Raw genomic sequence first — 12,244 nt, 5'->3', positions numbered from 1 at the left:
TGGATGTGTCCCAACAGTAAAAGGGCTATCCTGAAATAGTCTGGGAGAAGTTAGCTGCAGCCTGACAGAGATACTGACCAGTGGTTCCCCACGGCGAGAGGAGGATTGCCTTATTTTTAGCCCCATTCTCCATTATCTGGGCGCTTTGTTCTCATAATGGTTATCCTTCTCCCATCTGCAGGAACACAAAATAACCCTTTAATGCTTAGAAAGCAGAAAAATGGCCCGGCCTTCGGTAATAAGCCTTGAATTACCTACCCAAGGGGTTTCGTTTCAAGATGTGGAATCTTCAATTATTATGTTCCCATTTAGAAGGAGGAAGGAAAGAAAGAGAGAGAAGGGGAGGGACACAGAGAGACAGAGTGAGGAAGGGATGAGTCCCAGACACTAATGGTGCCAGAGTGAGGCTTTGTTCACTTGCTACATTTAGCCTGTCCTTCATCATCTGCCCTCAGCCTCACAACGCCACAAACGATAAAAGACCTGAAATATAGATTTCTCTTTTTCTTCTCTCATCCCCATGTCTCTCTCTTTATCAATCTATTTGTGCTTCCCAACCATACCCATCTGTCATCCTTGACAGACATCTATATTTCAATCTTCAGTGATAGGAAACAGGAGAAAAAAGAATCGAATTTAACCTCCATAATATGTGATGACATTACTGTTGGAGTAATTAATAATATGAGACCACTAGGGGTGATTCTTCCCTCAGTTTGTGTTTTCAAATGTGTAATATTAATCATAAGTTTTTATTTGTATCTCAAAGACACTAATATTAACACTGTTACTCTGTCAGTTGTGCAGAGTTCTCATTCCCTTAAAATAATTTCAGCTGTGCCTGCACACAATCAACAAAAAAAAAAAAGAATCTGAGCTTGTTTTCACACCTCTTTCCCAGTAGTAATCTTTGCACATCACAGAAAACAGCTTCACATTAAATGTGGAAATTGTCTGACAAGGAGTATAATCCATCAACATAAACATGACTTTTTAATTACAGTGGCAAGAAAAAGTATGTGAACCTTTAGGAATTCCCTGCTTTTCTGCATTAATTTGTCATAAAATGTGATCTGATTTTGCATCTCTATTGGGTTGAGGTCTGGTCTCTGATTTGGCCACTCCAAAAGGTGGATTTAGTTTTTCTGAAGTCGTTCTGTTGTGTGTTTTGGGTCATTGTCCTGGTGCATCAGCTAAATTCTACAGAGTATCAGCTGATATACAAACATTCTCACATCATGCTGAAGAATTCTTTAAAAACTTGGGAATTCATCTTCCCCTCAATCACTGCAAGATGGCCAGATCATGATGACTATATATACTTTATACTTTATACTTTATGACTGGGAAGGTGTTTTCATGATGATATGCTGTGCTCTTTTTACGCCAGATGTAGTGCTGTGTGTTCTTTCCAAATAGTTTAATATAGTTTTATCAGTCCACAAAACATTTTGCCAATACTGCTGTGGAGTGTCAACGTGCTCTTTGGTAAACGTCAGCTGTGCAGCAATGTTCATTTTAGTAAGCAGCAGCTTTCTTCGTGGTGTCCTACCATAGACACCCTGCCTGTTCAATGTTTTACGTACTGTAGACTCATGAACACAGATGTTAGCCAGTTACAGTGATGCCTTCAAATCTTCGGCTGTCTCTCTGGGTTGCTTCTTGGTAGAGTAGCCACAGTCCTAGTGTCTCCATTTGTAGATTGTTTGTAGATTGGTGAATTTCTAAAGTCTTTGACACTACTTTGTAAACCTTTCCATCTTAAAATCTTTAAATCAACAATTCTTGATTGTAGATCCTCTGAAAGCACTTACACTCTGAGGATTTCATGGCTCTTCAGAATGAATCAGAATGTTTGTTGCTTTATTACTTTATGCACAGTATATTTGTTAATATTCTTGACTTGACTTGATTTGACAAAAAAACTAAAATTTCAGAAGGTTGACATACTTTTTCTTGCCACTGTATGTTTTGTCAAAGCTACTGTTTAACATTTATTTCATTGTGCAAGTGTTGTGTTCTCATATTAAACTGTGCAATTTATTGTGTTCTGTCCTCACAACAACAGAAAGAAATGTGAAGGTTCATCAGAAAATAATCCTTCAAAAGCATCCTGCCTTAAAAACCTCACTGTTGCATTCATTCCTTCTTATTTAGGTTTATTTATTTAGGTTTCTTTGTCAGCTGAAGCAGCTCGTAATTTTACTCTGACTTTGACATCATAAAGTTTCAATTTTAAGTGTGAAAAGCAAGTAAAATTGATGTGGTGTGTGCAATTCAAAGAAAGTGTGTAAAAAAAATAAATGACTATAACTGACCTGCTGGCATTGAGATTGAGTTTCTCCTCAGTGCTTTTTAGAAGCTGTTCAAAGTCCAGCTCACTGGAAACCCTTGGAACCAGCAGCTCCAGGAAGTCATGATCATCAGGAAAATCCACTGGCCACTCCATGCTGCACTGAGAAAGAGAAGAAAGCGGAGAGAGTGAAGAGAGACAGGTGGCTTTACAGCATTAAAACACTCTGCATGACATGTAACAGTTCATAAAACAAAATAAGGCAAAAGATAACAGTGGTGTCAGGATTAAATCAACAATGTCAACTGTGATCTGAAGTGTTATTATCATAGCTGTCTGTCAAGACACTAACCACACACGGACACACACAGACACACACAGACACACACATGTCATCATGTGGTAATTTGAAATTTCCTCAAACAAGAGTCTTATTAGGAGGCACAAATCAATCGCACCTGAAACACCTGAAACAGAAGGAAGCTTTTCATCTCTCTTCTTTCCTCCTAAATCATTTGTTTCAGGAGGAACCCTGATCAAAATGCATTGCCTCAGCCTCTAACCATCCCCACCTACTGACACTACACTAACACAGGAAAAAAAAAACACATCAAATAAATAAACAATGAGGTGAGATGCTCTTCAGTCGGGGCTTTAAATAAACAACTCATCTCCTTACATATCTGCCAGAACTCAGGGCTGCCCCCCCAGCCCTGTGGTGCTTAACGCTCATGCTAACAGCCAATCCCATGCAAGTGCTACGTTGCCGGGTCTCATATCAACATTGTCATCAACGCGAGTCAAGTGGAAGGTAATGGAGAGTGTCTGTGTCAATTTGGCTTTCTCACACTCCGCCTCTCGCCCCTTCCTCATCATCTGCTCTGATTTTAATAATCCCTGTCAAACTCCAAACAGCTTCCCGCACTCCGCTCCGCTTCTTCGCTGCTCCATACAGTCTATGCCACTCTCACTGACAGGACAGACAGAAAGCTCAACATTCATTTAGCCTGCACAAAGGGAGGCCTGTCCAGCTGGACAAATATTATTTTCCTTTGCTGACAGCCTCACCAGTTAAGCTGGTCCTTTATTATTTCTCCCTCTCTTCTTCTCTCTTACTGTTTCCCCTCATCATCACTCTCCCTCTGCGCCACTGCCCGAGAAAGGGTCTATAGACAGCCATTGCTGTAAGAAAAAGAAGATTTTCAATCCATGGATTAGGAACTCAACATTGTAATTATGTGGATTGAGCCAGACAGAGTGTGCATGTGCGTGTGTGTGTGTGCACGCACATGTGATTTTGAATAAGGCCTACAATATCATACTTCGCTTTATGTGTATGAAAGACAGATGGACAGAAGGTTTTGTGTATAATATGTGTCTGCTGGGTGTCTACCTCCTGGCCTGACAACATATCATCTGTTATCTTAAGCATGAATGTGTACATCTAAGTGTGTGTGTCAGGATTCTCCAGGACGCACACAGGGCCTCATTAGTACTATACTTTAAATCATCCGGTCTCCATTGTCTTGTCATTAGCTCTTTACAAAGCAGATGTTAGAGGAGCCCCTGTGTGTTTCACAGTGTTGCAACAGGTACAACTGGGCCAGGCGCTGAGACATCGACTCCATAGCTATTAGAACCTGGTAAGGAACACTGTCTCACACACGCACAGTCACACACGCACACACACCACTGTCCTATCTCTCTTGATGCTGCCTGTCTACCGTAGCCAGGCCCATTTACAGTAATGAGTTTGTCCTGAAATATTTAGCAGCATGTCCCCCAGGCCGCTGCTTTAAAGCCACTTAGAGCATGTCAAGTTAAAGTCAACATTATTTTAAAGGGGGTACCTACCAGCGTGCTGTGAAGAAAACATAATAAATTAAATAGGTGCGTATTCTAAGATCACATTACTGCTAAGAAGTATCTCACACGTGCCCTCGAGCTTCAGTTTTACTGTGCAACTATTTTGACCTGAAGTTGACTGATTCTCTCCTGAAGTCCTGCTGGGTTAGTGATGGGTTTTAATCTCATCACATTTGATTTAGAGATATTTCTACTAAATTTTGGAGGCACTAATGTCTTTAAAATGTATTGGTCACTTTTTTTACTTTACCACAGGGAAATTTGTGAACTTACAGTAATATCATCTTAAAAGATGTTGTTTAAGATTGTTTCAGAATTGCAACAATTTGGCATCATCATGGGAATGGGAAAGAGAGGAGGAATAATATGTGACTTAATCCTGATATTACTTGCCATTGCTGTTTTGTAGAATAATCGTGATTATTTAACAGTATTAAATTGCTGGAGAAATGAGTCATTTACAGCCACTGAAAAACACAACAATACTGCCAAGGTTTCTGGGAATTGAATACACTTAAATACTAAATGTAAACAATGCATTTGCTGAAAATGTTTGATTATGTCAGCAGTAGAGTTTAAAAATACATTTTATTCTTATTTGGTCTATTCTTATCTATTTTATAGTGGTATTTTACCCACAAATGTATGGCCTGGCTTAGTGGGATACAGATCCACTAAATCAAACTGTTGATTTAAATTTTACTTAATAGTAATTACTAAAGTTGGAAAACAGAAGAAATGCCTGTCATTACAGGTTTTCACACATTTAAATTTAAATTGAATTTTAAATTAAAATCATATACTTAATTGTCAGATCGTTTGAGCATATTTGTTATTTTTGGTCAAATAACTGATCACTTATTAATTAACTGATTGTCAGAAAACTGAGGTAAATATTTTTTACTTGATTATTTTCATTTTATGTTCCTTTTACTGCACTACAATACTGAAGGGATTTGTCGAACTTCGTCTATTATTATTTTATGAAATACAATACGTTTCCTTTTACCAATTACTTGATAGTTTCTTATAAAAAATAGTCTATAACCAATAAATAAATGATAATATATACTATTACAGATTAACCACCCACCAGTAAAAAATGTTTACTCCACTCCACTTTACCAGCTGCTGTTTTTGTCCTTAGTAACAACCTCAATCCTTATTTTTTTTAAATGAATTAGCCCTGTGATAGACTGGCGACCTGACCAGGGTGTACCCTGCCTCTCACCCAATGACATCTATGATAGGCTCCAGCACTTCTGCGCCAGTTAAAAAGGACAAGCAGTTAAAAAAATGTATTAATAAATGATACAATTTCTTTATATGTCATCTTAATGTTCGCCTTTGACAGACAGTCGACAGATGTGAACTAGTCTGTTTACAGTATGTCATCAACAGTATGAATTACTGTTGGTATCTTGGTGAAGTAATTGTACTTTTTTGCTTTACGTATATTTTAGACCATGTACCTACTCTAGTATTTTACCTTGATTTAAGAATTTGAAGTGGTACTTCTACTTGTGGTGAAGTGCTTTTTAGGGCAGGCACTTGTACTTTTACTTTTGTTTTGAGTTTATGTACTTCAGCCTCCTATGACTGTAAACGATCAGCCTCATCACTGGACTACAGGCTTTATTCTGGGTGAACTATGAGCACACACTGAGATACAGAGAGAAAGACCTTAGACTGCTGAGCTCTGCTGTCCCAGTATTTGCCCACATGACCAAACCCATTACGCATAAACAACACAGAGATGTTTTATATTACAGGAGCAGTGAGTGTGTGCACTGCAGAGAACTGACGCTGAATTTGCTGTATTTGAAAAGTTATTAATAGTGTTTTCAAAAACGCTGATACGACTCCTACAACACATCATAACCCGAAGTGGTTCCCACTGATTCAGCATTGCGTTGTGACAACATGCGCATTCATTTGTGTGTCCTACCTTTCACAAGCTTCTTTATTTCGCCTTTCGATTAAATGTCATAATCCATTACAAGTGAGGAAGTGTGACCAGCGTCATTTGAAGTCACTTATTGTTGACATTATTATCATTAACTATAATAAAACAGCAAACCAAAGCAATCAGCAGCAAATACTCTAGCACGTAACTAACATTATTAAATCTCTGTGATGGGGAGCTTAGCTATCGCTACTAGCCAAACAGTGCACGGAGCAATTTTCGTAAACAGACGCGAGATTTCATAAGCAAAACCAAATCAAAGTGTAAATCACTGTTATCAGTCGACTAAAAAAAAACCCGTTAATCAGCTGGTGTAATGTGGTTTTCAGCTGATTTGGTTATTTCCGGAGACAGTAAGCGTCCGTGACAACAACCTGGAAGCAGCTCCCTGATAACTTCCGCTCTGTGGAATAGTCCATCTGACAAAGAAAACGGGCAGGAGCGGCGACACAATAATAACGTGAATATGACAATACGGGACATTTTATATAAACTCTTCGGTTAATCCACTATTAGATATTTCTTCAACAGAATAGTTTTGCTTTATTCTGTATAAAAGGTGCTAACGATTAAGTAAACATATTACTATTTGAAGCACCCCCCCCTTTTTTTCAAATTAGTGAGCTGAGCCGTGCAGCTGTCATCGCATGTTGGGCGATGAAGTCACTTCGTGTGGATCTAAAAACATAAGGATGTTTATGAACACAGATCAACAAAGTCTCCATGCAGGTTTCCCCGAGAGGTTGAGCATATTATTGGAAGAAGAAGTAACCACACTAGTGCAAAGCACCCTCTGTCATGGTACTGGATGTCGGTGCCAGTGTTTTGGCGCGCCTGTGCGTAACTGGGAGGTCATAGAGTCGCCATCGGTAATATAAGCAAGGTACATGATGATCAGCTGTTTTATGAGATTAACATCTTCAAAGTAGTAGTGAGTGAACAAAAACCAAGGCAGATATTCGATCACTCACTAAACTCTGTCACTGCAAGTGTGCAACGTTATTAAAACAAGTTCACCAGGCCCAAAGTTTGGTACACGTCTTTGTTATGCTTTCGATCAGGAAATTAGTTTCCAAGTGTGTGCTGCTGACAGTGTCACATGAAATCCCCAAACATAACAAAGTGTATGGGTGTGTACATCTATCTACGAGGAAGTTGTTCTTCTTGTTTGTCCAGTATCAGTAGTGAAATCAAACAGGATTTGCAGCATTATTTCTTCAAGTCTAGCGAATGAAGTTGGTGTCTTGTTTCAGTTTCTTCTTCAGGATGGACAGATACACACATGTTTTCCAGATCTCTGGGATCAAGGATCGGGAAAAGAAGAGAGCTTTGGTTAAGGGCATCCAACAGCTGGGTGGGAAATATATAGGTGGCTCAGTAAGTAGAGATCCTTAAAACATATTATATATATACAAATAAAATTGAATTGAATTGAATATTGTTGTTCAGTCTCTAAAATGTAAATGAAATGCATTAGTGCCCTTTAAACATGAACTAGAACTCACTGTTTTCTAAGTAAACTGAAAACTGGAAACTGCCGCCATGCCTCTGTTCATTTATTTATTTATTTTTATTTATTTGGAGTAACTTGACTTTTATTAATGATAGTCGTGTGCAATTTAAATGTATACCAATGGGTTACTAGTAGCATGTAATAGGGTTGTGCATGTTAGTCTAGTTTTGGATATACTTTGCTCTACTTACTAAATTAATTATAAAGTATTGGTCACACTGTGCTAATTCATGCTGATTCTGTCCAGCCTCCTTATTCCAAGCAAACTGTAAGATGTTAGGTACTTTTTTTGTTTCTCTCACTATGTGATACATATTAGTAATTATTGAAACACCAGTAACGCCACTGAACATAGTTGTGTGTATTGTGTTAATTGTATGTTTCACATCCATAAGCTGATTCAGTGATTGTCTTCCAGGTCTATCAACATTCAAGCACGCATCTCATAATCCCTCAGGCTTTGTCCAGCGAGAAGTTTTTGGCAGCTTGTGCTGCAGGTGAGTGAGAAAGCTTATTATAATGATGATCATGATGGATGAAAATAATTCACATCTGACATTACGACATGCCATTCTCTGTTTCATATGAATTTTGTGTAATAACGCTGTGTTGCTGCTTCTTCACCGACCAGGAAAATGGGTTTTGACTCCAGACTATGTGTTGGACAGCGTTCGGAATGGCTCTTGGCTTGCAGAGGAACCCTATGAGGTGGCCATTTCCACAGGTGCCACATCTACTTTCTACCCAGTCAGGCAGTGGAGGCAAAAGGTGGCCACTGGAAAACTAAAAGGGGCCTTCCAGGACTGGAGGGTCGTCCTGATGGTCCAAGAGCCCGCCCGCAGAGCCATGTTCAAACGGTGAGGTGTCACACAAAAATACTTCACAAAACAAAACAATATATCCTTATATGACTGAAAGTCTGATAATGCATTCTTCTTTATTGTTTCACAGGCTGCTAAAAGCAGGCAGGGCCAAAGTATATCACTTCCCGCCTCCCTCAAATGCCTCTGTCACTCATATCATGGCTAAACCGGTCACAGAGAACTTGAAATCCCACAGTGCTCCTTGCTACCCTGTGAGCCATATTGTTCAGCACCTCTTTGGGGTAAAACTTATTTTTTTAATCATATTCTGCATGTTGTTCTCAGTAATATCAGTACTTAAGGCTTAAAGGCTTTTTTTGATATTGCTTTAAAATATTTTTGAAAGTCTTGAAAGCTTTAAAGTTTTTTAGATATAAGAATACTGACTTTAAAAAGTCTGATAGCCTGTCTATCTCTTTGTTAGAACAACTGTGTGGATATGAAGCTAAACATAACAGAGGATAGTCCAGCAGAGATGACGAAGGCCAGTGATATCGACTTCTCTAACCTGGAGACAGAGCTCAGGGACCATGTCATCAAACTGGAGGTGTGCATGTGTTTGTATGTCATGTTGCAGAGATGCACTGAAGCATGATTTCTAGTATTCATTTAATAAACTCTTAGTTGATCTACAGTCTTTTCATATGATTGAGCATTTTGGCTGTGTAGTATGTATTTGACATAGTTAATGGGATCTTTTGCTATAGGGCCGGCCTAGACTGTACTTCCTTGAATTTCTGGGTTACCATGACCCTTCCCGCCCACAGTCCCAGGTAGGCATGCAGACGCACAGCCTGTGTTTGATCACTACTGGACGTCTCTAAAATAACGGTTTCATCAAGAATATCGGGTCATTCAATTTTCTTTATGTCATACATTTCTGTGAAAAGCGACATCTAGAGCAAGGGCGCATCATACTCAGGTCACCGATTTAACCACCACTGTCAGCTGATCTGAGAGTTTTGATTGGCAGGCCTATTAACAGTAGTCTCCACTGTCCTGTCCATACCTTACCCAAGTGGATCTCCATCAGATTGCTATTATAAGTGCTCATGTATTTCCATTCTGTACTTTCTGAGTCCATATGCTGTTTGCCAATAAGTGACAGTCAGAAATGACCCCCAGGAACTTTTGATGTCCATTCACTTCCTATTTCCATTACCCTTCTGCCCCCACTTTTTCCTCCTCTATTTGCTGTCCGTCTGTTTGAGTGCCATTATTCCTCCTTCTTTCAATATGCCTCTTACATTTCATCATTGCTCTTTTATTCCTCCAGGCAACAGAAATGGACTTTAACAATGTTGGTAGTATGATAGAGTGCGGCCTCTTCAGTGAAGCCCTGGACTCAATCAGGAATGCTGTCTTCCCTGGTGTGCTACCACCAGTACCACACTTGAGCTCCCTTTTAGAATATGCACAGCAGGTAGGACCACAATTACCAGACTACAGAAATCCCCCTGTGGTGTTGCATGAGCTCTGGGGGCTACATGAAAACAGAGCATGTTAAGTAACATTACTCAATTTGGAATGACCTTTTAGGCTTTTTGTTGGGATCTGGGTCAACAGATTAAACTGTAATTTAGGGCTACTGCTAGCAGTAATTTAAATAGTTAATTCATCAATAATTATACCGAACCATTATTTCATCTGTGGAATATGAGAAAACATCACATTTGACAGCACTTGTATAACTGTGTGTCTACTGTAATGTGATACTGTAAATTCAAAGTAAGTGGTTGTGTGCTCATTGTGTCACAGGGGAATGCCACGTCTGTCTTCCTGAGAAATCTTCAGCAGGTCATGCTTAACCTGCTTCTTACCAACCCTCCCTGGCTTGCACCCAGCTCAGTGAAAAAATATTTTACCAAGTTGTTGCAGTGTCCTCGGTGTAAGGCAGGCATGTGGCCTTTTCTGGAGACAGCCATCAGGTAAAACAGGAAATTATGTTAGACCTTTATTTTGTTAAATGTTACATGTACCTACATTGTTTAATTAGGAAGCATTCACTGTAACTTCTCTTTATCGTTTCTCAATATTTGTGTATTCCTTAAGTTACTGCCTGTCCAGTAAAGTCACTTGTCACCCGCTCCCCGGACCTGCTCTGCCAACACTATTACACTTCCACAATGACCTCCTGGCATTTTTCCTCAAGCTCTTCCAGGGGGAGCTCCATTCTGTTTCTACTGTGTAAGAACATAGATTTACAGTACATAGCTTTTCTCTTTCCTGTTGAGCACCAGAGTTCTTAATCTTTCTTGCATGCACACTCTAGCAGAGGGATTTTTTTCAAAGACATGAACAGCTGATATGTTATTAATTGTTGTAATTGAAGAAGTGAAATGGTTAATAATAATATGCTGATATTTGTATAAATACATGCAATATACTATGTTATACTAATATACTATGTAAATGTTTATTGTGCTGGTTTTGTTCTTGCAATAAATTAATTGATTAGTTAGACAGTCTGTCCGTCCTTCATCTACCCCTGTCTGTTTTTGGCTCAGTGATATCATGCTGGCTCAGGGAAGAGGAGTTTCTCAGGCGTCAGCATCAGGATCTTTGCTGAATGGAACCTTCTGGACGGTGTGGGAGCGCTCCACGCTGCTGTCGCATGCTGTGAAACAACTAACCCAGCTCTTGGTACAGGCTGCTACACAGGTAAATGCTGTACAGCATGTGCATTTTTTATTCTCTTTGGTCGGTTTGTTACATCACAAATCAAAATTGCCGAATGTGTCAGAAAAACAAAGAGGTTTTAGTGGTTGCTAACTCCATACTGCAATGCTATTTATCTCCACTGAAGGACTACACTGAAAAGGACAAGAGACAGAAACTGAATTTGGCGGACACCCTGCTGGACTATCTGTCTGTCCTGGTGGAGTTCTGGTGTCAGCGACACTTCAGACTGAACCAGAACCTAGTGGAAAAGGGCCTGAAAGACCTAGCGGAGCACTTTGCAGTTATCAGTCAGGGTATGGAATAAAAACTGAAAGTGGAAATTGTAAGGCTGAATATGCATTTCCAGTTCCTCTGAAATTTCTGTTGTGGTATGTCATGGCTGTAAATGCTGTCCTGCTTTTTAGCTGCTACTACACTTAAAACTATGAAAATGCATAAATTGCATAACTAATTTTATCACAGTATCGATTGAATAATACATTATTTCAGATTATTTAGTTGGAAATTATATATTATATTTTATTTTCAGAGTTAGTGTAGAAAGTTCTGTATGTTATTAATTACCTCTCTTATTTTCTCATCTAGATGTGTCTCCAGTGGTCCTGGCAGAGCTCGTTTTCAGAATTTCCTCTTCCAGACTTAAATTGGTAATGGCTGATGCCATATTCAGGAGTCTCTGTTGCAGAAATGGATTCACCGTGGGGGATGAACCTCTCTCTCTAAGGAAAATGGTGTGTGTCTCTTTTGTACTTAATTTGATTTCTCATTACTTACACACATGAAACCTCGTTGCTTTCATCAGTTATATTCATTTGTATTCAGTTAGCATTAAGAGATTTATAATGTGAGGCATACGCTGTTATTTGGCTTGCGATCATCATGTGATGTTTGGTTTAGTAAGCCATGACCACATTGCATGATCTATAAATTCAAGTTTAAAAAAAACTATAGTTGCTTTCAGTTTGCTTCTGGTTGAAGAGAAGTTAGCAAAATATTAAAATAAACACTACTTTAAAAATGCTACATATAAACATACTAGCTTTAATGATTTTGTTTCCTGT

General features: G+C 39.1%; 2 protein-coding genes across 5 annotated transcripts in view; one reads left to right on the top strand and one right to left on the bottom strand.

Annotated features, from left to right (window-relative positions):
- The window catches only part of kiaa0825 (KIAA0825 ortholog), a 104,605-nt gene extending 98,118 nt beyond the window's left edge, over positions 1-6,487 (bottom strand). For 3 of the 4 annotated variants that reach the window (XR_003297713.1, XM_026344297.1, XM_026344299.1), the window contains exons 1-2: positions 6,108-6,487; positions 2,319-2,455 (exon numbers count right to left, since the gene is read on the bottom strand). Coding sequence is in view for 3 of the 4 variants with exons in the window: in XM_026344297.1 (XP_026200082.1) it covers positions 2,319-2,449 (131 nt within the window). In the remaining variant the exon portion in view is untranslated. The remainder of the gene's footprint in view (positions 1-2,318; positions 2,456-6,107) is intronic. The other variant, XM_026344298.1, reaches the window with a different exon arrangement.
- Positions 6,488-6,773: 286 nt separating this feature from the next.
- The window catches only part of slf1 (SMC5-SMC6 complex localization factor 1), a 28,940-nt gene continuing 23,469 nt past the window's right edge, over positions 6,774-12,244 (top strand). The window contains exons 1-13 of the mRNA XM_026343340.1: positions 6,774-7,008; positions 7,379-7,502; positions 8,057-8,135; positions 8,270-8,495; positions 8,590-8,743; positions 8,926-9,048; positions 9,209-9,274; positions 9,778-9,924; positions 10,260-10,429; positions 10,554-10,688; positions 11,009-11,162; positions 11,308-11,476; positions 11,769-11,914. Of these exons, the coding sequence (XP_026199125.1) occupies positions 7,392-7,502; positions 8,057-8,135; positions 8,270-8,495; positions 8,590-8,743; positions 8,926-9,048; positions 9,209-9,274; positions 9,778-9,924; positions 10,260-10,429; positions 10,554-10,688; positions 11,009-11,162; positions 11,308-11,476; positions 11,769-11,914 (1,680 nt within the window). The 5' untranslated portion in view covers positions 6,774-7,008; positions 7,379-7,391. The remainder of the gene's footprint in view (positions 7,009-7,378; positions 7,503-8,056; positions 8,136-8,269; positions 8,496-8,589; positions 8,744-8,925; positions 9,049-9,208; positions 9,275-9,777; positions 9,925-10,259; positions 10,430-10,553; positions 10,689-11,008; positions 11,163-11,307; positions 11,477-11,768; positions 11,915-12,244) is intronic.

The sequence above is a fragment of the Anabas testudineus genome, chromosome 9 (assembly GCF_900324465.2).
Source record: "Anabas testudineus chromosome 9, fAnaTes1.2, whole genome shotgun sequence".
In the NCBI taxonomy this organism is placed as follows: domain Eukaryota; kingdom Metazoa; phylum Chordata; class Actinopteri; order Anabantiformes; family Anabantidae; genus Anabas; species Anabas testudineus.
Note: the sequence above shows the minus strand (reverse complement) of the source record. Positions and strands in the feature narration are given on the sequence as shown.